We start from the raw sequence: 26,268 nt of genomic DNA on the forward strand, positions 1-26,268 counted from the left end.
CACCCTCAACTCTGCAAGATATCCACAATACAGCCAGAATGTTGGTTTATGTCTTGAACTGCTGCAAGCTGGCAGCTGCAGAAAGCCTGAGATTCTTACTCCAGTGCTCTTTGCTACAATAATTCTTTAGCAACGCCGCATACGGCCAGCTGTTGAAATCTCTTTCAGTTATGATACTGGTCCCCGGAGATCTGGCTACAACTCCGCTTGTGAAGTAAGTTTAGAAATCAATGCAGTGTCTCCCTCTTCATACCTCCTTGTGTTCTGAGAGACCAGTCGATGGGGAAGCTTATTGCAGCAAGAGGGTGAAGACAGCTCGGCTTCCTCACCGGCCCACCCGGTCTCTGCCTCTTGGCCCCCTTCTTATCCAGCTTCCACTTCCGCCTCCGATTCTGGACTGCTCTCTGCCACGGCCTATTCCTGCTCACTAAACCCTGTTTCCTCATCAGCTTCTGACACCTCCTCCTCCCAGTCTTCCCCCTCTGACCACTCATCCTTGTCCCACCACCAATCCCCTGAGCTCTGAGCCTTCTTCCCTTGGGAGTTCCATAGCTGGTACCTCCCACCATTCCTCTGCATCCAGCCAGTCCATGACAGCAGGTTAGGAATGGGACTGAACCAAACAGCTGGGTATCTTTTTTCAGCCCAAGGGCCACATTCCCTCATAGGGAACCTTCCAGGGGCACAGCTAGAGGCAAAAAATGGGCAGAGAATTTTTATTTATTAAATTCATATCCCACCCTTCTTCCCAAAGGAGTCTAGGCAGTAACTAACACAACTCCATGTCAGCAGACTGTATTCCAGCCATGTAGAATCCAGCAGTTTTTCACCTCTCCACTCAAGCAAGCAAGAAGCAACCACTACAGTTCAAGGCCCCATTTGTTGTTGTTATTGTTGTTGTTTAGTCATTTAGTCGTGTCCGACTCTTCATGACCCCATGGACCAGAGCACGCCAGGCACTCCTGTCTTCCACTGCCTCCTGCAGTTTGGTCAAACTCATGTTGGTAGCTTCGAGAACACTGTCCAACCATCTGTCCTCTGTCATCCCCTTCTCCTTCTGCCCTCCACCTTTCCCAACATCAGGGTCTTTTCCAGGGAGTCTTCTCTTCTCATGAGGTGGCCAAAGTATTGGAGCCTCAGCTCCAAGGCTCCATTTAGAGCTATGAAAAGCACTCTTGGATCAGGGCAGTAAGGCATAGTGGGGACACAGTCTTGAAGGTGCTGCAATTGCCAGGGGATTCAATATGCAGCAACCTGAGGGTGTTCTGAATACAGGCACCCCAATTGTGGAACTCTCCCAGCCTCGATACAGCTTTGATGCCCAGACAACTTATTCAACTTGGGGTTGAGTCGGTGTTGTTTCACTTTGCAAGCTACTATTTAACTGGGTATGCGCTCTGGCCTGTTTTACTGTTTCCTGATAGACTGTGTGGTTTTATAGTGTTTTATCGGTATTGTACCCCTCTTTAGGATTCTTTAATAATAAAAGCAACATAAACAAGTTTTATAAAGTGAATAAAAATAAGTAAAAGAGAAAGTGAAATTCCAAATGCTACATAAGAGAGCCTGAGAAGCTGTTGGTTCTCTGCACACCCAGAGGTCAAAAGTTTCTCAACCCTGGTCTAGTCACTCTGGCTGTGTGCTATTCTCAATATAGTAAAAAGAGTGGAATGGGCTATTTTTATATATACACACCCACACATATACCACAAATGCTTCCAGAAAGAGGGCCTAGCAAAGAACAACTTCAGACAATAAGAGTTGAATGAAGACACAGAAACAAGATGTTAGTTAAATGTCAGTTCTCATTTATTTTATTTTATTTTAATAATCTTGTTTGCAACATTTACCACATAAATCATCTAAATAAATAGATGCTGTACAGTCTCTTAACCATCGTCAGTACAAAAATAAAGCTGCACGTTGAGTCAATTAAAACTCGCTCTGGCCCTCTCATTTGTATTACAATCTCTGTTTGCATCAAACACTCACTCACGCACAAAAAGGCATTAAAACTTTGATATATGTCTGTATCTCTTAAATTTCGTTTGGAATTTTGTTCCCTCAGCCCCTCCCTCCCCCAATACATTCAGTTAGTCTGTACAAAAACATAACAAAAACAAAGAACTGAGAAGCTCATTCTGTGCAAAGGAAGCTTTTGTGTGCAAAGGTTTAACTTGGGCGTCACGTCAAGAAAACACCAAATTGGATTTCAGGCCAAAAAGGAGAAGGGAAAGAAAACCACTGAGCGCACACGCAAATACACACACAGAAATTCAAACTTTTTTTAAAAAGCAACACCTCAGGTCGGTTTCTCTTTTCCCACCCGTTCATAACTACTTTGCTCCTTTCTAGCTCCAAAGAAAACAATACAGAATCAAGCAACTAACTCAGACTGAGAGACCAAACAGTGCAAACGAGGAAGAACATAGCTCAGACACCCCACCCCCCTCAACAGGATATGGCAGCCCTCAGTAACCTGGTGTCCTCCAGATGTTTTGGACTACAACTCCCATCAGCCCCAGCCAGCACAGTTATAGTAGCCAACTGCTGAGGGCAGTTGTTATGGACAATATGTTTACCACTTTTTACCTCAAAGCATACTTTTGTGCCTCAAAACGACTTGCGTTATAAATATTAAAACCAAATATAAAAGCAGCAAGAAGGCCTAAAGTGCTCATCCAAGAAGATATTGATAAAAGGAACAAATCCTACTCGCCTCACTTAAATGGATGAGCACCAATAGCTAGTTACACTTCCAATTATGAACCAAAAACCTAGGTAAATAAGGTGTTTTCGCCTGGCACCTAAAAACAGATAATGGCGTCAGGTGTGCATTGCACAGAGGGTTGACATAGGGAGAGGTGTTCCTTGAGGTATTGGGGTCCTGAGCCACATAAGGCTTTGTAGATTCAAGCTATCACTTTGAATTAAGCCCAGAAATTAATTGGTAGCCAGTGCAGTTATGCCAGGATTGGTGTTATGCGCTCAGGCCCTCTTGCCCTGATCAGCCAGCTACAGTTTCCAAACTCTCTTCAAAGGCAGCCCCAAATATAAAACATTGCAGTAGTCTAACCTAAGGCTACCAAAAGATAACAGAAACTAGTCTAGAAGTTGTAGTCCTAAACATCAGGAGGGCACCGGGTTGGCAAAGGCTGATATATGGACTCCTTCAGAGATAGGTACTTGGCACTGAAACAAGCCTCCTAACCTCATTAGCCAATTATAATGCCCCCTTTTGATTTCCTGTAAGCTTTCTACTTCATGGTATTTCCTTAACCCCCCCCCCCTTTACAAAATGGGTCACCATTTAATACAACAGTCAGGAAGAAAAAGCTGCTGCATTGCTTACATCCCACCCTAGAGCCTGACCTAGCCCCACAACCCTAAAAAGCTGTTAAAGTGCAATTTATCAAGGGGACGGGAGTCTGAAGAGATGCATTAAAAATACATTATATACACATACTTATAAATGGAAGAGATCCACAATGCTGCATTTGACTGACTTGCCCTAGGCCAGAGGGATTGATACTGGAGGCAATTTTATTGCTGATGCCTGGAAAGTGTAGCTAGTTTTTCATAGAGCTGTATGGAATCCTAAAGGGGGAAGTATTATGCCCTCCTTGCTCGGAATGAGGAGCCTACGGTAAGAGTCAGCCAAAGCGTGAAAGGCTAACTGCAAGTCGTGAAGAGGAAGTTTAAGAGCAGCTTTGTGGCCTAACGTGACTACACCTGTTATCTTGCCAGATGCCATTAGAAAGCACCAGAGAAATAAGCATTTACAGTGGAATCCTATGCATGTTTCTCCAGAAGGAAGTCACGCTCTGTTCAATAGGGTTCACTCCCAGTTAAGTGCATAGGGACTGCAACTCCGGTGCCCTTTCCTGTGCGCTTCAGGCAATCTGCTAGCTGGTTGCCAGTCAATACACAGGAAACCTAAACAATCTGCATTACAGGCAAGTGCAACCTCTCTGACTGTGGGGTTGGTCTGGAACCCAACCGTTACTGGTTTCCCCCTCTACCTTAATTCCTGGTACACTTTGTCACAGGACTATTCATACTGTGACAGTGTTGAGATAAGTGTTGAGGGGTGTTTTGGCAGCAGTAAGATCTGTATTTCCCCCCCTAAAAGGGATAGATCAATATTTTTGATTCATCATATGAACTTCGGTACCAGCACAACATTCTCCTCTTCCTCAAAGATCTTGTTTCACCTCCTTTTCTCCCATCAATTCTGTTGGTTTATAAGCTTCAGAAGAGGACAGTACCCCATTCTCACCAAGCAGGCAAGCTAACACCCAACATGGATTTGAAAACACACCTTTCCCCACTTCTTAGGACTCATCAAAACCCAGCTTTCACTTCTGGGCTTTGCTTGCTTTGTGGTAATTTTTTGTTCAGAACATGTTTACTATGCTCTTCTATATGTGCAAAATTTACAGTGTTCAATATCAAGAGGAAGAGACAACGGCTGCCTCTTCCAAGAAAGTCTCTTATCATTAGAAAGGAAAACCTGATCCACATCTCACCATTTCTTCACATGCTCACATCTCCTTCCACTTCTTAATGGATTGCTACACTGCAAGAATGGCTATAGCAGGTTCACCATCCCTACTTTATACAGTCTTACGAAACCAGCAGCATAAACTGTCTTATGAAACTGCATACAGTTTCCTTACTTCTTTGCTCTATCATCAATTTTGGCTGAAGATGCACCAATACCTGAAGGAGCATCAACTTCACTATATAACCGCTTATGAAATCAACTCTTTATAACCTATATAATATGGTTTCACGGGGGTGGGGGTGGGGAGATTATCTTTTGTACAAGTGAAGTACCATCAAGAAAACATGCCACTGGAGAACATCAAACGACAGTGCACATAGTTCTCCAACTTACGATGCATTTCATTTTTAGATAAGAAACACATTCCTCTGTCTACTGTGTTTCATCTTTTCTCTACATCTACCCACATCTGCCATTACCTGTTCCCTAGTATAGCTTCAAGCCAAATGCTTTTCTGGATTAATACTCACACACCAACATGGAACATTACAAGATCCCGAGCTCTCTCTAATGTAGGGCATCAGAGCATACTATGCACATATAGCATTTATACACAGTAGTTACATTAATTGAAAATATGGCCCCCTTTCTACAGCTCTCTTCTCATAGGAACCATTGTCCACACACCAAAAAAAGGGTAACAAGTTCATGGCAATGCAAGGGGCATAAGGAGAGTTATGTAAACACCGGCTGATAGCATTCATCATACTGTGTGAAGACCCATTATATTAGTTGACTTGAGCCCCTTAAGTCCACTGACTTCAGCAGGTCTATTCTGGATGTGACTTAGTAGGACATCACCCATTCATAATAACTAGCCTTCCCCAACCTGATGACCTCCAGATGTTTGGGGCTGCAACTGTCATCTACCTCACCTGGTCAGTGGCCAGGTATGGAAAGAGTTGTATCCTAGAACTTCTGGAGGACACCCAGGTTGGGGAAAACTGCATAAAATGCAATGAATTTATTTAAAGGAAGTTTGGTTTAGACTCATCACTTTGGCATCACTTTATATAAAATGGGTTGTTTTTGCCAGGAAGGGGTTTCCTATTTGTAACGTTACAAATGCTGCACATTACTGAAGTGATACAGTCCAACCTCAACAGTGCAGCAAGGACGTTACTAGAAATGGAAAAGAAAACAACTGTATAACTGTTTCAGAGATTAAGAAAAAATACTGCCAATGGACAGTTCCTTGGAATGACCCAAGGGCACTCTTCATGTGATCAGAATTTTTGAATTGGTCAATTTTTATGCCATGCATACTTGCCAATCATAAACACACATACAATAACAGTAATTGTTTGTAACATCACCACATCCCTATCTATCATTCTATTGCCAGCTAAATCAAGAACACTACAGATGTAACTTGTCTGTAGTTAAAAAGGGAGACAATAGTACTAATACTATTGGTACCAAGGTCAGCACCCTGGAAACTCAGCTCACGTACCTATGTACAAACCTGATACAAAGCTTGGAACTTGCTTCCGCCATGTATGTTAATTCTCTAAAGTGCCATAAAAGTTAGTTGCTACAGACCAGGGATGCTGACCCTCCAGATGTTGGGCTACAATCCCCATCTTTCCTGACTACTGGCCATGCTAGCTGGAGATGATGGGAACTGGAGTCTAACATCTGGATGGCGACAGATTCCCCATTCCTGCTATGGATGAACAGTCTTACTTCTTTCAGAAGTCACCAGATGCTGCTGCGAAGCTTCTTTAAAAATAAACTGAAGGTGACTAGCAAACTCTTCCACTCATTAAGTCAAACGTCTATTTCCTCGTCTAGATCTTTGAACTGAAACGATGTACAAATTACTGCAACGTATTTTGGCAAGGTGTACAGCGTATGGTTTGTTTTAACAACTAATACCCTGCCACAGTTTTAACAGAGAGAAAAAGGAGGGGGGGAGAGACTGCAGAGCCATGGCAACCATGAACCCCACTGCACACAGTAAGGCATTTTTGCAAGGAATGAAAGATAATTACAGCAACACCCATGAAAACCTCCTGCAAGGTAACACATCTAGGGCTGGCGATACCAAGGGTTGCCAGCTGCCACCACCCTTGCAAGCCTCCTTTGTGTAACTGCTGTGTGGCACACAGAGATGCAACAGACACAACTTTTCCCAGCATGAAATGCAGAAATCTGCACCTGCTGAATTTCTGCCTATCACACAGCTGTCATACAAAAAGGCACAGGAACCCTGTCTGGAAGGGGGAGGGAAGAGAAGAGAAGGCACAAAGCCTAATGGCAAGTCACTGGGCACATGGGGAAAAAAAATCTAATGGGGCAATAAGGTTACATAAAGTGCAACCCACATAGAAAATATTGCTTTAAAGAGCACATTTCTGGGCTCTTTTTACACATGGCATATCCTCAGGGGCAACTCAGAACAGTCACATATAACTTATAACCAGTGGATTATAACTATTGGGACCATCCAATTTCAACTGAATATTATAACCACCTACTGGAGACATGCAAATGCTCAATTTAAGATGCACATGCTCACATGTACAGGATTGTAGTGGATGGGCCCATTTCCCCTTGTGATATTCAATTTGTTTGGCTAAGGAACAGGTTTTGTTCATTTTTATTCCCTAAGGTTTACAAAGCCACTAAGGTGGGTCAGGGGGACAATGCTGCCTTCTCCGCTTCTTCAGCATTCGCACACAATTGCCAGATAAGAACTCAAGCTACACACTGCTTTGGAATTGTGTTATCGCACCAGAATCAAGACTTTTTGCTCCTGGTAATTAGAGAGAGACTCCAATTTCAGTGTCTCCCTGACCAGGTTTGAAAAGGGAGAGGGAGAAAACCCTGCACAAAACATCTTTTCACTAGCAAAAGCAACACTGTTTGAGAGGACACAGACTTGTATCACAGAGCCAGCCACAAGACAACACAGTTCAAACCATCGAAGAGGGAGGGGAGGCAAGCATCCTTTCTGAGGCCGACAGCCCAGCCCTTCACATTTACTGGGAGGGATGTTACACATACATTTTGATAAGCCTTATTTTCACATGTGGCCTTGGACCACAGCATGAGCTTTGAAAAAGGCAAATCATGCCACTGATATCTAAGGAGAGGTGAAGTGCCTTTTTCCAACTGAGTTTGATCCTCTTAAACTCAGCCTCTAACAGCTGTAGAAGTTCCTTATCAACAGCGAAGATGATCACTCTCTTCTGGTGCACCCAACATGGCTAGAAATGGTTTCATGCAAGGACAGATGTCAGTGACCATTTTTTTTCGAAGTTACAAAACACACACACTTGAGACAGAAGCAGTTTCTTTTTCACTGACTGCTAGGGCTGACTCCTATACAAACCCCTATAGAAACCTTTTTCTTATTATTAAAGTGGTGGCAGGGAAGGAAATAACGTTTTGGATACAGGCCTGGGAAGAGACTGAGGACACACCTGCAATGCCGTGCAGACATTTTGTCAGCCATTCTCTATCCCTTCCACAGAAAACCCTGACAATGGCTAAAGAATTTTCAGTACCCTTATTAATTCCCAGGATTCTCTGAGGGAAGTGAGCCAACATATATTTGGAGTGTCCGCATGGCCTTAAAGGAAGAAACAAAAGTGCCAACAGAAATGGAAGTCACATAACAATGCTTGCTTTCTGCTGTTTAGTGAGATGGGGAAACACCTAGGAAGATGTGGCTTTCCTTTTGCACAGCAGGTTAAAGCAGAGCAAGTCACAGCTGCAGTGAGCTTCCTAAACTCTGTGGAAAAAATGGGGCCAAGACTTCATAGTGCTTAGAAACCCAATATTGTTTTAGATTTAGATTTAATTGTTTTAGATTTAGATTTAGTTAAGTATTGGTTTATAAGTACAATGTGCAGTCAATTTGTATCACAGGAGAAACCCATGGAGGGGCGGAAGGAAGTCAGAGAGTCAAATTGAAGCAGTAAAAACGATGTGAAAACTGGATGTTACGAAAAATGGGGGGGGGGGGATGAGAGAGAGATAGAGAGAGAGATAGAGAGAGAGAGACCCAATATTGTTATGCAAGTATTGTAGCCCAGCCCTTTATGGATCAGAAACTATACATGGAGTTGACCTTGGGTTGCCAAGTTTTCAACTGACTCCTGAAGCTCTGCTGTTTGATCTGCAGGAATTTAAATGGGAAGGATTTTATGGCACAGAGAAGCCTTTCAGGGCATTATTGCCTGCTAATTTCTGCAGATCAAGCCACTGGTAAGAGTCATGGCTTCAGAGGATGGTGAATAAGTTGGTACTGGTTGCCAACCGAACCCATGCATTCAGATCCTGCAATATGATCTGCTGATATGTCTCAGTGCAATAAGTACCTGATGTTTTTTTTAAAAATGAGGCCATTTCTTCATTTCTACAAAATGGTCCATTAATGTAATATAGACCCACCAGGCCCCCGCAAGAGACAGCAATGGGCGCAAAAACTTAAATTTCAGCAGTGGAAATAACAATGTTATCCTCAAAACACTTGAAGTAGCCAAAGCTCCCATGAAACATGAGGAGATCTATAGCTCTAGCCTTTTGGTGGATTAGACTAGAACCTAACTAAAGAAATCAAATTTGGGGGAGTTATCTCAACCTATGCATACACAATAGTAAAAAAATAATAATGCCATTTTTATCTGCTTCTAGTTTCTGGGAAGAGCCTGTCCAGCCCTCACATTCTGTCCAGGCCTCACATTAAAAAGAAATCAGCACCGAGTCAAGCTCTTGCATCACCAACATTGTCTGGAAAGTGGAATATTTATAGCCAGGCATCCAGATAACCCAGATGTCCTGGTATTCTGCAGCCTGATGGAAAGACAAAGACGAGGCCAGAATAAACTGAGGGACCATGTCCAAGAAGCCAGCCCCCTTCTTTGTTAGCATGAATAGTTTGAGATAGCATGATTTATACCTTCAGACCCAACAATGACCTTTCTCCTTTTAACAGCTCTGGAACAGAGAAAATCCATAGCACTTGCACTACTTTTAAAAACAGACAATATTATCAAGGATGGGGGGTGACGCTCTTGCACAGAACTGAAGTGTTCCTCCAAAAACTGGTTTCGGGTCTGTAGTGAAAGATTTATTGCAGGTATCTGGGACTAGAAACTCCACAGGGCGTTAAATTCAGCTTTCACAATCTCTAGAGACTAATATAATTTCACACACACCTAGGGGAAGAAATGTTCTTTGTAAGCTAGACGATGAGGTCAGTAAATAAGATAACCAGAAGGTGCACAGCAACATTCTATTGCTCCATCAGTTTCTCTTTCACCTCCTAATTCCTAAACAAGTCGTATATGCAGATGTCCGTCCCATTCATTTCAGTGGGATATAAACTGAAGTACCTATGGCTAGGATTGCAGCCTTGCCTTCTAGCTTGCCACCCTCACACTCTAAAGGAAGATAAATTTTGTGGAACTTTCCCTTTTGCTTAAGTAAACTTAAAGGAGCACACAAGCACAAGAAAATATTCTAAAGCTATACAGTTCATAGATACCACCGTTCCTTATATATATAAAAAAGTCACAAAGAAGTCCAGCACAAATTTCAAGGCATTGAAGTGCAAGACAAGGCTCTATAGAAGTGCAAGCAGATTCTCCCTGGCAAAGGCTAAGATGTTCACACACACACTTATTTGTCAAGAAAACCACACACAAGTATCAGAGGCTCCAGTGTTGAACAAGAGAGATAACATCAAGGGCAAAACTGAAGTGGAAGAATTTTATAAGTCTCATAAGCATATTTCAACCCCATTCCCTTTCACGCCAATATTTCTGACCCCATACTTTGATCAGACAGGACAATATTGGCCAGTGTCCATATCTGCTACACTACCAATTCAACAAGGCAACAGCTACAGTTCTTCTGACTTCACAAGGAAGTTCTCACTCTATCATAACCTCCACTTTTACCCACCCAAAGCCCCATGCCTCAAGAGATATATGAAGCCAGTTTCATGACAATGGGCAGATAATGGAAGGCCACAGCAAAGCCTGAACATGGATAGAATTTTATACAGAGTTTCTCTAGTATCCTGAGCCTGGCAGATATTTAAACACAAAACCAGAGAGATTCCCAACTACCTCCTGGAAGTTGGGAATGCCTTCATCACCACCACAACTGATAACGAGAAGAAATGTCCAAGTGGGGCAGGCTGAAGCAGTTGTTTAAAATTAACTAAAAGTCTTCCAGCTATTTATATAAGCGGAATTGAAATTACCGGGCAACTCCATCTGTATGCATCCAAGAACGACAAAAGACGGGCTTGTAAAGCTACAGTTCATTACCGGATAGCCGTAATGGCTTAGTTCTTGCACATCTCATTATTCCATCAGCCTGCCAGTGGAACAAATATCTGCTTCTCATGTGGTTATGTTTGTTCCAACTGGGGTTCCGAAGTTTCACTGACACTGCATGCGTGCTGATGCACATCCAACCCCTCCTCGCCATGACCCATCATCAGTCCTGTGGATCCTCCACACAGGACACAATCATACTTTGCTCTGGGAGGATTCAAGCTTCCTAGGTCCAACTGTTTGCCAAGAATCCCTGCACATCTGCCAGAGAACCACTGGATGAAGCACATTGCAGAGCAGCCTCCCCATACCTTGTCCTCTCCAGATGTTTCAGACAATGACTCCCATGATACCTGGCCACTGGTCAAGCTGTGCAAGGCAAACAACAGTTGCAGCCGAAAACATTTGGAGGGCACCATGTTGGGGGAGGCTGTTCCAGAGCATGCTCTCAGTGGGTGTCAGACCTGGTAGGATTCACTTTACCCCCTACTTAAAACCAAATGTAATTTGGCTGTGCACAGAGAGAAGTCAATGAAGATGTTCCCTGGAGTGACACAACAAAGCAAGCCAGAGTACAGGAAGTCTCCCAAATGTATAGCATGTGTGGAAGCACTGTGGAGGCCACATCTTGTACAGTACAGAAAAGGGAGGAAGCATCAAACGTGGGAACTCAGCCACCCAAAGGACCACTGCTTCTCACAGACACCTCTGGGAAGTGATGAAGTAAAATCAATTCTGAAACATGGAAGAGTACAGGGAAATTTGTATTTAGCATCTTCCTCTTTTCTGAACATTCACCGGGTCCTTCCTTCGATTGCAGATATGCTATAATTGATATAGGGAACGGACATTTTTCCAGAATGCATTGTGAATAAATGTCTTTGCCAGTGAAAAGAGCTTCCACTTCCCAAATGGACAAAGCAACAACACATAATATCTATATACTCTCTCTGTGTCTTTATAACAAATGAGGAGAGAAAAAAATGTACAGGCACCCCACGTTGCCTTCTTTTTTTTCTTATTTTCTTTTTTTTTCTTTTTTTGCTTATTTGAAAGGGGAGCAAGGGAAAGAGAGAGCCAGTGAGATCAACAGTCAAAATAAAACCAAAATCCTCTGTAAACATTTGTGAAGGAAAATTTCCGGATTTTGCTTGTTAAATAATATAATTAAATCCACCCACCCCTAGAAAAATCTGATTGGGAGTACGGCGGGGGGCAGGAAAACACACACACACACACACACACACACAAATGAAAAACAAAACGAAAAGGAAACAGAAATCTTCCAAGCATGAAGAAAAGAAAAACGATGAAATAATAATAATAATAGAAAAATGCAGATTCAGAATGGGATGCTCCTGTCTCGGAAGAAGCCCTCTGCCATTTGTGCTTCTCTGAAAGTCACGGTAATGGAGTTTGCTGTGATGTCCGTCACTGTCACTTCATTTGGCGGCAGGGCGGGGCTCCAGGAAAGATTGCCTTCTGCTGCCTCTGAGCTCACTGTGGAAGAGGAAGGAGGAAAGAGAACAGCAGGTGAGAGGGAGGGGGAAGTGGGAGACCAATAGGAATCAACAATCTTGTCCTTATGAAACAGGCTGGCCAACTACGAACTGACGCAAATGGGGGGGGGGCGGAGCAAACACACAGTCACAGACCAATAAATATGTGGCCTATGCAAACCACCTCAAACCCACTTTACAGGCTATAGGATTGAGACCTGCCCCCACCTGCTTATTCACTAAGCCAGTGGTTTTCAACCAGTCTGCCATGGCACCCTTGAATGATGGTCAGGGCTGCCGCAGGCAACAATGGTCCCTCTTCCCTTCCCTCCCTTCCTCTGATGCCCTCGTGTCTCTGCCTCCCAAAAGCTTGCACAGATGTTTGTGGCAGCAGCTCTGGCTACAAGCTCCCCATGTGAATGGTGCCTCTGGGGCTGGCCAGGGGGTGCTTCCCAGGCCCCTGTGGGGCAGTGTGAGGAGGCACCTCTCTTTATGGCAGCTCAGAGAACAGGGGCGGCTGCCTGCAGGACTCCCAAGGAGAGGAGGCTGAGGGAACACTCCACAAGGGAGGGTGTTCGAGAAAGGGTGGGAGCTTGCCAGCTCTGCAGGCAAGGGGTGACATAACTGGGCTCCTGAGCCCCACAGGGGTGCTGCAGAAAGGAGGTAGTTGGTCAAGGGAGTCGTGGACCCAAAAAGGTTGAAAACCTCTGCACTAAGCAAATCCTCTCACTTAAAAGGGATATAGTTTGCTATTGGGTTTATGCTGTGCAACAAACCAAGGAGATATTTTCCAGATGCTTGTTATATGAAAAAGGAGAATTCGCCACAGAGAAGTTAAAAGGAGATGCTGTGCTTTCCAAATCCCTCAAAATGAGTTTCCTTTTAGTGTCAAGTGGGAATATACATTTCATCTCCTTCATAGGAGTTTCAAAACACATTTATTTACCCATATGGCCTCAGCAACAGCTGAGAATGAGGGGCCCGCTTCCTAGACTTCTCATTTGGGACCTTATACATTAAAAAGCAGCAGCAATAATCCCACCCCCATGCCAAAAGAGATACATGGAGAGGGGAGGGAGGGAGGCCTCCATCTTCTCTTATTTACCTGTTCTGCACCCTCCTGTCCCACCTGGGAATGGAAAGTGGGCCCTTTAACTGGGTATTCCTGGCATCTCTCTCGGATATCTGAGGTGTGTCTACTCTCACCTGAGAAAGGCTCCATTTCTCCCCGACACTACCCGGGATTCCACATGTGTGCTCACGTTGAAGGGAGAATAAAAAAAATAAGGTTTACATTTCTCTAGTAGAATTTGTCAGCTACACCTCAAGGGGCTTCACAATGAAAGCTACAATGGAAGGCTCCAAAGTACCCAACAAAATGCAGCAGCCATATTGTGTTATTGGGACTTGAGAAGAACTAGTCAACACCTTGGCTTGCAGCTGCAAATAATCTAAGCCCCACTTTGCTCTTTCCAAACCAACTGTGCAGAAAGTGCAAATATCAACACAGATGGACACTCCTGTCAGATGCCTGTTTTATTTATTAGGCTATTCATATACCACTATTCATTTTTTAAAAAAAGAGCGGTTTACAACCATCATACACAAAATCCTACAGAAAACCATATAAAAATCTAAATGCAGGGGTCAAGTAACAATTACAGAAGGGTATTTTCTGAACTGTAACCATGAGCTTGGCAGCATTTCTACCTCCAGGGATTATCTTCTGCTTTCCCCACCTGTCACTGTGGGGAACCGCAGGCCGAGGGGGCCAAATGCAGCCCTTGAAACTCCCCCCAGGCCACACTCCTTCTCTAGCCCTGCCTCACACCCCAAGTACTCCCTCCCTCCATATTTATTTATGATGAAACATAACAAAGTATAATAACAGACGTCAAATAAAATAGCAAAAGTATGAGAGACTATCTAGAACTAAACATATAGGAACAAACTTCCATACCAAACTCACACATAATTAGTATCCCAAGCTCCCTACGTGTTCACTTTTAAACAGGTTTTTTTTAAAAGTAAGTTTTCTAGGCCTAAAGGTTGCAAAGGTAGGCTTTACCATCTACAGACGATGCCTGTTGAAATTTTAGAAGCTACAATTTACATGCACTTGACTTTAAAGTCCTTCTTGGATGGGCAAAGCTCCCTGACTAGAAGATGTAAAATAAGTTATTTTTAATGAAGCAAGTTTGCTTTATTTGCATATATGCAAGTTGTAGAATGCAGCTTTCTTGGCACATGATCCAGTTTTCCACAGGAACATTTCTCCCCCCCCCCCTCAAAGAATGGAGTCCATACAAACCTCCTGGTGAGGATGGCACACTGGGTTTCAACAGCACCACTTAGCCCTCCAAGCAATGCATGTGTGTGAAGATCACTATAAAAGTTCTCCAACACAAAAGTGTTCCTCTACTAAAAAAAGAGACTTCCTATATACACACCAGGAAGTTTATATGCATTTTATACCAATCTAGGCTTTCCTTCGTGAAGCCCAATTGATATGGTTCAGCTGAGGGTGTGTAAACCAGGGAAGGAAGGACCACCAGCCCAAAGACCAGACCTGGCTCCTTCCAAATACAGTTGTACCTTGGTTCTTGAACACTTTGGTACTCGTACGTTTTGTCTCCCAAACGCCACAAACCCGGAAGTGTTCCAGTTTGCGAACATCTGACACGGCTTCCGCTTGACTGCAGGAAGCTCCTGCAGCCAATTGGAAGCCGCGTCTTGGTTTTCGAACGGTCTCCTGGAACGGATTAAATTTGAGAACCAAGGCACCACTGTGATTTTTTAGCCCTGAGGCGACTTCAGCACATGGTTCTTGAAGGGTTTGCTACAAGTCCACCACAAAAAATTAGCTACCCACAGTACAGATTGATCTCTGTTAGATATCCTTTGAGATACCTAGTAGCCCTCCCCTGAGCTACAATTCCCAAGGTTTTCAGGAAATAACTCTTAAACCACTTTAAATATGTAGCATAGATATACACCCAAGAGACCACAGGGAGGTGGGGAGAAACTTCTCTACCAATATGGCTTCTTCTTCTTCTGTGATGGTCACCCACAGTAAGAACCTAGACAAGAAGCGCATTCACAGGCCAGCTGTCATTAAGAAGCCGTGCAGAACACCAAGCCCGAAGGATGACATTAAACGCTTCCTATTGGGGGGACTTCAATCTACCATTGCGGTTTTGGCAGGAGAGCGGCAGCGCTGCCTGCACAGACCCTGCTGGTCTGCCCGGACTAGTGAATGAACGGCATGGAAATGAGCTCCAGTGTCAAGTGGTGATCAGATTCAGAGTGTCTACTAACCAAACACTCAGGGTTATCTCCATCTAAGCCACATGCAGCTGAAATCAATGGACTTGACTAACTTAAGCCCATTGGTTTCAATGGGTCTGCTCCAAGTAGGACTTAGCTGCGAACAAGCTAGATCTGAGATTTCCCCCTTCAGGTCAACCTGCAGGGGTAGTTGGCAAACAAAGGGTTAGCCCCAAATGGCACGCACGGTGTGCAACAGTTAAGAGAGGAACCTGGATGCCCAAGCAAGTGAGATGAGATGGGCTCTACGTAGCTGGGGGTGTTTGCCAGCGCTTACCCTTTTTGCTGGCAGGTTGCGTGGCCTCATCCCAGTCGCTGGGGGTCTGCCTCTCCTCCAACGCCACTGGCTCCTTCAGGAAGAACTCCCGCCGACGGTTCCGATTCTCCAGGCTCGCCATGCGGGTGAACTTCTTCCTTGAAAGGCGCAGGTACTTCTGGTTCTTGCTCTGCTTCCGAAGTGGGAAGGGCAAGACAGTCGCTCCACTCTTCTCGGGCAGCTCGGTCTGCCCTCCCTTGGCTAGGCTGTTTCCTCCTCCCCCAAACCGCCGTGACAGAGAAAAGCAGAGTTTCTCTTTCCCTTTGTGTGCGCTTCGCAGGTCCATGCTATACAGCCTCTGCAAACGGAGAAAAAAAATAATCACAATTCTGCCCCTATATTTCTATGAACACCTGTAGCCATAGAGCCATAACATCCTTGAAGAACTAGCTCAATATGCTCTTCACCTTATGATATGTGTGTACACACACACACAAACATATTAATAATAATTATTTACACAGAAGCAAAAAAACTGTAATGGAGAATGATCAACAGGAGCAGAACACATTAAGCATTGCTTTGAACACACGATAGTGTGCAATGCATCTTTCTGATGGGAAAGATTAAGCCAAACTAGAGATCTGTAGGGTAACTTTCCCTGAAAATGTGTACGCAGTGATTCTTAGATTTTAAGGAAGTGTTTTGTTTTAATCATAGTTTCAAGATTTAGAGCCGGTGAGCTGTGTTCAGAACCATGATTTGACATTAATTGCACTGATTGTTTTGGCCTTGGTGGTTGGGGATGAACTTTGTGTTTTTTCTTGTTATGTTTGCTTCTTCTTTTCTTCTGTCAGCCGCTTTGAGCAACTCCTTTGTGGAGGGACAAGCAGGACATATATTTTCAAAATAAATGTAGAAGTACTTAATATATATATATATGCATGTAGTGGATAGCTGAGTCTGTACAGCAATGCTGCGGCTTAAGAACGGACGGTGTCATTCAACAAACTTAGGCCCTTACCTGCAGCAAGAGACGTTTTGGTTTGGGGCCTCTCTTCCTGTAACCTGAGGCGCGATCTTTCTCTTCCCTGAGGAGACAGAAGATACCTAGCAATTCCATTTGTTAACACAGCAAGAGCACCAACAAGGCCGCTTGTTGATCCAGGTTATTTAAGGCATATCACAGAGCTGTTGCTTGTGCAAATACAAATTGTAGTGGAGAAGAGAGAGACTTTCATTTGGCTTGGTTGGTAGTTGGAGCTGTTCTTTCCCCCCACAACCTAATTTAGCAATGCTTAACAGAGTCGATACCTACCTGCTATACAAGCAGCAACTGGGATCGACAGTTCGGTGCATGCAAGCACACAAGAATACACAAAACCCTACGTGATGGATATCACAGTCTAAAGCTGGTTTCACCATTAAGCATAGTTTTGTGGTTCACACACAATGGGAAGCTCTGGTTAACTGCCTTGTTTTGTTGTCGGTTGAAAGGGTGGGAGTGAATGGCAGAAATGACATAGCTTGTGCATATCCTGCTTTAGCAAGTCAGGATTTTCCGCTTAGTGTTATGTGCTAATGCAACCAATGGTAATTCCCATTGGGCTAAGTAAGATACTGATATTTTAGACCCAAACTACACATTATGGGAAGACACATGGCTGCTGCTGGCATACATGGGTTTGTGGCACATATTTATTTTCCTAGTAACGTGCAATCCAGGCAGCTAGGAATATTGTCATTTGTCTTATTGGGCAGGTGAAGAGGCTGCAGCATATTCTGGGAACTCTTCACACTGGGGTGCTCTCAGGTAATTGAGCCATAGTACAGAAGCCTCAGTTCAGCTGGGTGCCTGCTCTTTAGATTAGAATAAAGAGCTTGATTATTAGCTCTCCTTGCCTTGATAGGGGAAGAGAGAAACTCTCGAGCCAACCTGACCATGCTAGATCTCTTTGATGCAAAGCCTCTTGTTTTAACCTCTCCCCAAAATAAAAAGGAAATATTCTTACTTCTCTTCATAAGCCATCACCAGGCGAGGGTCAAGAATGTGATCCTCTGGCTCCCATGTGCTGTATCTAAAAGGAAAAATGTCAAGAGAAAACCATCAAATGGTTTCTGGTCAAGTAGGGTGTCGCTAGCACTGTCAAAGTTCTAGACTTTCCCCCTTATCAACTGGAGACTACAATCTACTCAACAGCTGAAAAATAAAGTATTTGAATTTCCCACCCAAGGGTTCTGCCAATAAATTCTTGAAATAAAATTTATACCGTACCCTGGTACATGGAATGGATCAAATAAGTGACCATCCTTCTTTGAAAAAAGGGGATCATAAACTCTCTGTTCTCAGTCTTAAATCTGCCTGTTGCAGCCAACAGAAAACCGGATTCCCACAAAACGTCTCCTATGCAGAACCCTGTGCATTTCACCAGCTTATTCTTTCAATGGCAGGATCTTACTAGGCTACTAGATTTGGAGACGCTACAGTGTTTCTTGCCTGCGTCGTTAATGACTTTAGAGCTGTGAAGTATGATTCATTAAAGCTTTTTTTTTTAAAAAAAAAAAAAGAATTCAGAAACTGATCTCTGAACACATGGTACTTTAGAAGTATTTTTACCCTTCCTGTCAATCAACTACGGCTCCAGAAGGTGGCATAAAACTTAAAAACCAACACAAAATACAATACAAAGCCACCCAGCAGGGAAGAGGAACAAATTCCAACCAGGAAATCGGGGGGGGGGGGGGGGGGGAGATCCTCCAGAAAAGCATCATCACAGGCTTCAGGCAGGCAGGAAGATGGCAGGGGAAAGAGAGAGAATGAATGAAAGGAAAAAAAACAAACACTGTGACCCAGTGGCGTAGCGTGGGTTGTCAGCACCCGGGGCAAGGCAAGTAATTTGCGCCCCCTAACCCGTGGATTTGCCCTAACCCCAGATGTTGCGCCCGGTGTGGCCGGCCCCCCCTGCACCCCCCACGCTACGCCACTGCTGTGACCACATTTCCTGTGGTGGATACATACATAGAATGGTCCTCTGAAGATGATTTAAATGCCCAGGTAGACATATGTGGGAGAAGGCCATCCTTAAGATACCCTAACCCATATTGCTTTTACGGCAATTAAAAAAATAAATCAAAGCTAGCCTGTTGAATTGTGCTCAAACTATAAGACGTTACAGGTTCTATGAAGACACTACAGTGTGCTTCAAGTGACTCACCATCATCAACTTCTTAGCAATGTATTCTGGGCCAGTGGATGCTTCCAAACATAGCAGCTCCATGTACAGTACATTACTGTAATCTAGCCTGGATGCAATCACAGAATTATGCAATTGCTCTCTCTCTCTCTCTCTATATATATATATATATATATATATTTATATAGTACAGCAATGCTAACAGATGTTTATGGCTCACTGTGATGTGCAGAAGCAGGCCAGTGTGGTTGCAAGAGGAGAGGATGTTGCAGATGTTGATGGCATCAAGGTTAAGTTTTTAACACATTAGGGAGGTGTAAAATCTTCAGTAGTAAAAGTTATTTTGAAAACAGTTAGAGAAGAGCTGCTGTTTATGCCACAGGTATAATTTCTTCTAAATGATACACAAAATGTGTTTAAAAAATATATAAGAGAGGGAAAAGGTGGGGAATGTGTTAATAGCTGCTAAAGTGCTTATAGCAAATAATTCGAGATAGCTTTGGTAACTTAGTCACCCCATATTATCTTGTAAACCAGTAGCAGTTTTATGACTGCAATGTGGAAAGGAAAAAAGTCTATGCAGAGATGTATGATGAAATGGCAGCTATTGATATTTCTTTTGGTATGAAAAACATTCTGCAAACAGGGTTTATGCTTTAAAGAAAAACTGTATATATAATATACACAGACAGGGTAGCAGTCAATTAAGTTTGACTCGGAAAGTAGACCTATGGAAATTAATGGACTTAACTTGGACATGTCCATTCATTTCAGTTGGGTCTACTTGAGTAGAATTTAGCTGAATCCCACCCATAGAGACACAGCTGCGGCACCTACACGTCAAGGTAAGCCATAAATCATTTCTCACAAGCCAGCTGCACACAGCTGCTCCTCCCTGCTTGTACTGGGGAGAAACAAAGCATGATCCCTTGTTCAAACCTGGCGCTAAGACATGGATCGTGGCTCATTTCTCTCCAGGACAAGCAGGTTAGAGCACAGCAGGCAAATGTGGAACAAGCCACAGTTTATGGTGTGCACTGATGCACAAACCAGGTCAGTGGGATTGCAGCAAAAGATAATGTAGGTTTTCTCCACGTTTACTTTTCTAAAATAATAATAATGAGATTATCTTTCTGCAGCAGTAAATAAATAAATGCAAAAAACCTTCCATTCTGGTGACCTGTCAAAGAGGAAGGATTAGAAGATGAACCTCAGAGGCAGTGTAGGATCAGGACCTGAGAGAATCTCAGCTTTAATCCTAACTCAGGAATTGACTTTCTGGGCACCCTTAGGCAAATTCCCATCTCTCCAAGTTATCATAGCTTTTTCTTGCCAAGCTGAAAGGCAGGGTATAAATATTTTTTTAAATAAATAAATTGCTCAACCTTGATTTCTCCTGCAATGTGAAATGGAAAAAACCCAGCAGCTGACTCCCACATGCCTGCCTTGCAGCAGGCTTCCCCCCCCTTTTTTTTTTTACCTGCCCTGAGGCTTTAGGGAATGAGGTGTGATGTTAAATAAGTCAATACATTTACTTCAGAAGATGTCTCTCACATCCAGCTCTCAGGGGAAGGGCAAGGTTATAAATAGCTTACATTGCCAGCTTCGTTTTCATTAATTCTTATTCAGTCCTCATCATTAGCCAAGCTCTACCTCCCAGTAAGAGCTCTTCCTCTGCCCCTGCCATCTTCCTTCCAGCCTGAGGTACGACCAAAAAAAGTTACCAAACGAGAAAAATAAAAACGCGAGCTGAGCAAATGTTGTGCTTGCTTTCTACCTCCTTGCTGCACAGAATTTTCGCCATTTGTTTTAAGCTGCGAGGGAAAGAGAGGCTAAGGATTCCTTACAGAAGGCAGCAGAGCTGGCAAGCGTTTGGGGTTGGGGAGAGAGAAGAAGAGTAACGGATAGGGAATGTATTAGATCTTTTAAAAAATGTCCTATGGGTGTTGCCCATTCCTCTGCAGTTTAGCTTCTTGCTTGACTGCAGTGAGAAAACACTGCATACAGTAGAGAAAAACATTGCAGCTCGGCACACGTAGACACACACACACACACACACACACACACACAAAAAGAGAGAGAGAGAGAGAGAGAGAGAGAGAGAGAGAGAGAGAGAGAGAGAGAGAGGCAGGCCAGACTGCAGCAGAACTGCAGACCACGCATTCTGGAAAATACAAGTCACATGATTGCCTCCCTCCTCCCTCCCCCCCTTCAAACCCAAGTTGTAAACAAGCTTGCAGCTGACTCAGAGCCATAACCCTTCAAATCCCTGGCTCTGAGCTCCTATGGGTGGGGCATGCAGGCCATTTTTTTTATTATTAAAAAATTGTTTGGAAAAGGCATCCAGAAAATCAGGAGGAAAGGAAGAGAGTACAAGCAGGGAAAAGACTGGGGAGGCCAAAGAGTTTGAAGCATAACCATTTGCCTGCTTTCTTCAAGCCACAATGAAAGAACTGGCACAAAACCGGGAAGGGTTATGGAGTAAGATGGAACGCAGACACACAGAGATATTATGTAGGTATCAAAAGTTGAGAAAAGATGAACAGGAATGTGTTAGGATGAACGGATGCAGAGATGGGGGGGTGCTGTACATTGCTCGTTGTTTACAACATATTCTGTGGCAATCAAGAAAATGAACATAAAATATTTGTAGCTGTATTTTAAGCACAGCTCTGACCTTCATGTTCTTAAAATAAATTATCGGTCAATCTTCAGAATGGTTTGTTCATTTATTAGTGGATCTAAGAAGCCCTTATTTTTTCAGTCCTAGGAAAAGCTATGAGCTCATCATATCCTTATTTTAGCGTTTGTTTCACTATGGAGCTTGAGGGTGGGGGGAGACAGAGCAGTGGAAGACTGCTGTGTGAAACTTAAAGAGTGCCACTGAAAAATAGTGGAAAATCACCATGGATTAGGAAACAGCAATAGTACACTCCTCTCTCTCCTTAAATATGATGTGACTAATGAATAAATCAAGCCAAACTCTAATTTGAAGCCATCTTGGGGGAAGTGTTTAGCTAATGAGCTTGACAACACCATGTTGTCAGCAGCAGCACACATTGTTAATATGGAAGACAGAACGTATGGTCAGGACACAGCTCTCTTCCTGGTCCAAAAAGGAATTTATTTTATTTTATTTTTTGCTGTGGCTACACAGAGAGCTCAGAGCGAGCAGGAAGGTGGATACCCTCTGCTCTGTTTTTGCAGAGTGGCTATATTCCTGCAAGTTATTAAATTGCAACTGCTGGATTGCATCTGACATGAACAGGCACTTAGCCCCTTCTCAGTTATTTCATTAAAACAGGGTGGGGGTAGGGCTGTGACCCTCTGGGTGCTGCTGAACTACAACTTCCACCATCACTGGCCATGCTGGGAGAGCTGGAGTCCCAACAACATATTGGAGGGCTTCGGTTCCCACATACCCCTGCATTAAAATATGCAAGATACTACTCTGCCCGCACTATAATCCCACATGGGTAGAAGAAAGCAGATGCCTCCCTATTGCAATGCAATTTCCTCTGGGGAGGCATTAACTAGCAATAAACACCAGGCATCAAACTTGCAGCTGTTTAAGCGATAGTGGCAGGTACTGCCTCGTGCAAAAGGAGGGGTGAGGGGAGCATTATGCAGCATTATGCAGCCAAATGTATGTTAATACCTCACTGGAAGTTTATTGACAGGTATCCACAAACCCACTCAGGGGCAAATGCACCCAGCCTGCTCTGGACAGCAGCACTGTAAAGGTATATTGCAGTATTTTGCAGCTATGATGAGGAGCCTTATTTTCACTGCAGTTTTCGATCAGGTGAAAAAGCAGCGCTCCTTCTCTTCTTCATATTGCCCCCGTATGAGAGGTGACTGTGCCCCTCTCCCGAGTCCTCTGTACGCACCAGAGAATGCTGCAGAGAAGGGGACAGTGCTACCGACCACAAATAATGGCTTGGTGCTAAGCCAACATTTGTGGACCCCTGTTTACTGTTCTGCCGTTACTCTACTGGAGTTGAAGCAAACACAACGTACTTCTTCCTTCCTTAGATCTGCATCCCGTGCTCTCTAAAAAGACTTGAAGAGCAACTATTTCCTTGGGACTACTCCTGTGGTTTCTTTGTTTTAGAAGACTTAAGTTTAAGGTATCTTTAGGGTTCCAGAGGAAAAGGAGCCACCTGCTAATGAACTAACTGTTTCCATCACCACTCCAAGGATACGTATTTGAAGAAAATGTTTAAGAAATTAGAACTCTTGGTTAAATAGGGCCAGGAAGGGAAGTAAGGAAAGAATGGTGTTCCTTTTGTAAGTGGGGTCAACAAGAAACAAAACACAGAGGACAGATAATTAACACAAATGCAGCTTTACAAATATACCCCAGCACTTACTTGGGGGGCCATCCTTTCCATTTCACAAGATATTCCACTTTACCCTATGGGAGGGAAAGGAGAGACAAAAGAAAAAACAAAATCAGTAACTGAAAAAAGTAAAGTAAATTGGGTTGGCAGGATGCGAACCATAATAAACCCCTTCACAAATTTCAACTTGTCCAATTCCTCACACTGGAAATTTAAGCATCTCCTCACTGAGCTACACCCCTAGGTAGGTTTGCCATGCAGACCTAAGCAATGGCCTTTTTCAAGAGGGTCTTCTTCCAGAACGATCAGCTAGAAAGCATATACAGAGACCCAATAGAAAGACGAATCAAAGCATATACACGCAATTAAGAAGGAATGCTTAAGAAGTGGAAAGAAAAATATCCTTTTTAAAGACATTCTGAAGGGTCCTGCTGCATTGCTTGCTCGATAACTGTCTGCCTTGCTCTTCTCATTCCCTCTCCTACGAAACACCTCGCTCTTGGCACGTAAGCTCTCTACTTAGAGCATTCTGTAATATGATGGATCACATGTCATCTTCTAGATGGTCTATAATCTTATAAAAATGAATGGAAATGGAGCATGTGGCTGGGCTATAGGAATGGTTCTCAATGTCTCAGGCAGACCTATTCAGGTAGCTGCTAGGGGAGGTATCATTTCCCACTCCACCCTGTTTACACATCTTCATTGACCCACAATAAAGGATGCCAGCCTACCTGTCAATTTAATACAGAAGGTTTTGTTCCTCTACTGCATGATCAGCAAGCCAACCCTAAAGTGATGGTTTCCTTTCCTACCATACATGGATGGATAAGGAAGGCAGGGGGAATAAATACCGAACAATCAGCAGCGTTCAGAGATTATAGGTGCTCTGAGCTAGTATGATGTGATACGGTTCTTTTTGGCCCTGTGACAGTTGTTTCCAAAGTGCATAACTCACCCCCTCTAGGAAGGACTGTGAAGATGCATAAGACCAGAAGGACAAAAAATGGGGAGGGGGGGGGGAACCCACCACCTATGATTATCATAAATTTTAAGTATAATGCTATTTCCATTTCCAGAATGGGTTGCCTTAACTTGCAAAAGTCAAGGGAAGGTTCCTAACCCTCTGGGTGTGAAATTATACATCTAGGGATAACAGCGCAATCTTAACTGTGTCTGCTCAGAAGTAAGTCCTTCTGAATTTAATGGGGCTTACTCCCAAGTAAGTAATGCTAGGACTGCACCCCAAGTCACCCAAATGTCAAGATGTTCACAGTCTCTCAATGTCCAGGTTGTTGAGCAAGCCCTTCATACAGAGATGGCTGGTAGTCATATTTTCCATTGCAAAACAATGAGCTGGCGGCCCCTAAGAAATTGATAGCACAGAGACCCCCAAAAGGCAGATAAAGCATACAGTGAATTGCTCACTTGACATGAATGGCCTAAACAACAAGGCAAAGCTCTGACAAGAACACCATCAAGTCCATGCAATAACACTCAGATCTTCCAGCGCCCATCTCAAGTTTCAATCATGCCCTTGGTGCCAACCGCCATATATTTAAAGCTGGCAGGGCTTCCAGGAGACCCAATCCGTTCCTCTTTCCCACAAGAGTGGAAATGAGGGGAGTGGAGGAAATGGTTCAAACTGAGGAGTAGGGGCTTTGAGAATGGGACACCCGCTAACTCTAACGGGCATGTTGGGTGTTTCTCCTCCAGGAGAACTCCTCCTACTGCAACACCTCCACTTTGCTATGGGGGCAAGTAAGGTTCCAAAGTGAGCCTAAGGGTGTGCAATCTAAACGCACACTTGACGCTGACCTGGGAGTAAGCCTCGTTGAAGTCAATGGCATTTACTTCCCAGTAGAAACAGGCAGAACAACACTGGGCGGCATCATGCCCCCTGTGTTCATCCTCCAGCAAGGGTCCCAAGCAGTGGAAACCATTCATGCCAACACAACCTGGCCTGGAGCATGACAGCCAACCCATGCCCATGCCTTCAGGGGAGGGAGAGTGACAAGGGCTTCACTGCCGCCCCCTGGCGGCGGGATAACGAGACGCTCCGCCGCCACGCCCCCCTTACTCGCACCGTGGCATGCGTATGAGATGTGGGGCGTGGGGGTGGGAAGCATACGATGCCGAGCTGTTACTTACAGCACCGCCACTCCGAGAGGCTTCTCCTAGGCGAGGAGGAGCCGCTTTGACCCCTGCCTAGGAGTCAGTCACCTAGATGAGGCTTAGAAATAGAAATCAAAGCGGGGCCCGCGTGCCTCCCTCCTACCTATTTGACCGCTGTTTGCAGCCGGAGTAGTAGGGCGGCGGGGGTGGGGGGGAGAGAACAGGAGTGGGGAAGACGCCAGCAGAACCTACCTTCCTTATGCGCTTCTTCCTGATGCTTTCCACCGCAAACACCTGCTCCCCGATAGCGGAAAGCTCCATACAGGGAGAAGACGGCGAGGAGGAGGAGGAAGCGAAGGCGGCTGCTCGCGGATTCAGCGCTGCGTGGCGCGGGCTCCTGATTTTGCTGCTGCTGCTGTTGCTGCAGCTCTCGCGCTTACTTACTCCACACTCACACGCGCGGCGGGGCGGGGGGGGGAGAGGGAGGGAGAGAGATAGATAGAGACGCACGCACACCCCTCGCGCGCTCCGGCACGCCGCCTCTAACGTTCCATTTTAGAACCTGCGCAACATTTTCCCAGGCGCGCGCGCTAGGGAGAGCAGCGCCCCCGCCCTCCTTTTCTCGCGAGCGCCGGGCTGTCAGCGAGGCACCGAGCGCACGGAAGGAGAGC

General features: G+C 44.4%; 1 protein-coding gene across 1 annotated transcript; it reads right to left on the minus strand.

The window, feature by feature from the left end:
- Positions 1 to 1,787: 1,787 nt before the first annotated feature.
- On the minus strand, positions 1,788 to 26,268 carry CBX7 (chromobox 7). Its single transcript, XM_079994606.1, has 6 exons — positions 25,850 to 26,268; positions 23,513 to 23,556; positions 17,958 to 18,023; positions 16,970 to 17,036; positions 15,967 to 16,303; positions 1,788 to 12,363 (listed from the first exon to the last, which is right to left on the minus strand). The coding sequence occupies exons 1-6, from the start codon at positions 25,916 to 25,918 to the stop codon at positions 12,206 to 12,208; spliced, it is 741 nt and encodes a 246-aa protein (XP_079850732.1). The 5' UTR covers positions 25,919 to 26,268; the 3' UTR covers positions 1,788 to 12,205.

Source organism: Podarcis cretensis (assembly GCF_951804945.1).
Source record: "Podarcis cretensis genome assembly, chromosome: 10".
Taxonomy (NCBI): Eukaryota; Metazoa; Chordata; class Lepidosauria; order Squamata; family Lacertidae; genus Podarcis; species Podarcis cretensis.